At 48.0% G+C, this 1,093-nt stretch overlaps 1 protein-coding gene across 1 annotated transcript in view; it reads right to left on the bottom strand.

Annotated features, from left to right (window-relative positions):
* Window positions 1-277: 277 nt before the first annotated feature.
* Window positions 278-1,093, bottom strand: part of LOC113817871 (rhodopsin) — a 2,023-nt gene continuing 1,207 nt past the window's right edge. Inside the window, exon 3 of the mRNA XM_027369974.2 lies at window positions 278-1,093. This exon is cut by the window's right edge and continues 79 nt beyond it. Within this exon, the coding sequence (XP_027225775.1) occupies window positions 513-1,093 (581 nt within the window). The 3' untranslated portion in view covers window positions 278-512.

The raw sequence follows: 1,093 nt of genomic DNA, 5'->3' as shown, positions 1-1,093 counted from the left end.
TTTGATATCTTTATCAATATCCTCAATCATAATTAGAAACAACAGAGGCTAAGAACTGACCCTTGTGGCATTCCACTTCTAATTGCATTAGAGAAATCATTCTTTTTGCTCGCGATTTCTTTCGAGGTTTTGCCATAATTGCTATTTTCCTCAAGGTCCTTTATCCTGTGAAGTAATATTGATCTTTATCAGAAAATAGAGACCATCTATACAAAAATGTATTCTGAATGCATTTCATTCACTTTACAATCAAATGGGATTCAGATAATAAACCACAAACTTGCAACGGTTTATTGAACGGAGAGGGAGTCTGCAGACAAGGTGTCAAGGGTATGCTTTATGCTGACTAACATGACAATGAAAGGTCCGTCGTGAGTTATTCGTGAATTAATTCGCAGTCGAGATACGTATTAGCATGCAACATAAGCCCACACTAATATTCGAGGACCTCCAAACCCGTTATGTGCGTAACGAGGGCGTGGAGTCGGAGCTTTCGGAGACGCAGACGAAGATTAAGCCTTATCCTCGGCGCAGGTCGAGTTCGAGACGGAGGACTTTGAGTCGTCGTCGGCTGGCTCACCCTGGCAGCGGAGCCAGGGCATCTTCTCGTACAGGGCCGACTTGTACTTGGGATGGCTGATGGCGTAGACGATGGGGTTGTAGACGGTGTTGGCCTTGGCGAAGACGGAGCCCCAGATGGAGAAGAGCGGCGTCACGATGGAAGGGTAGTTGAAGCCCGCCATGTTGATGATCGCGTAGGGGGTCCAGGCCATGAACCACAGGGCCACGGTCATCAGAGCGATCTTGGCCAGTTTGCAGTCGTTGGACTTCTTCTGGGAGTCCTTGTCGCCTCGCAGGCTCTTGACGCCCATTCTAGCAGCCTGTTCCTTCATCTGTTTTTCGTGCTCAGACACTGCCTTCACGATGTAAGCGTAGAAATATACGATGACGAAGAAAGGCAAGAGGTAACACCAGAATGTGTACAAATAAAGGTAAGTCAAGTTGCTGATGTCCATGGAGAAATAGTCGGTCCCGCAGGCGGTCATATTGCCCTCGGGGGTGTACTTCCCCCAGCCGAAGAAGGGCACGAAGG

This window comes from Penaeus vannamei, chromosome 18 (genome assembly GCF_042767895.1).
Source record: "Penaeus vannamei isolate JL-2024 chromosome 18, ASM4276789v1, whole genome shotgun sequence".
In the NCBI taxonomy this organism is placed as follows: domain Eukaryota; kingdom Metazoa; phylum Arthropoda; class Malacostraca; order Decapoda; family Penaeidae; genus Penaeus; species Penaeus vannamei.
The sequence above is the reverse complement of the archived record's forward strand: the minus strand, read 5'-3'. Positions and strand labels throughout refer to the sequence as shown.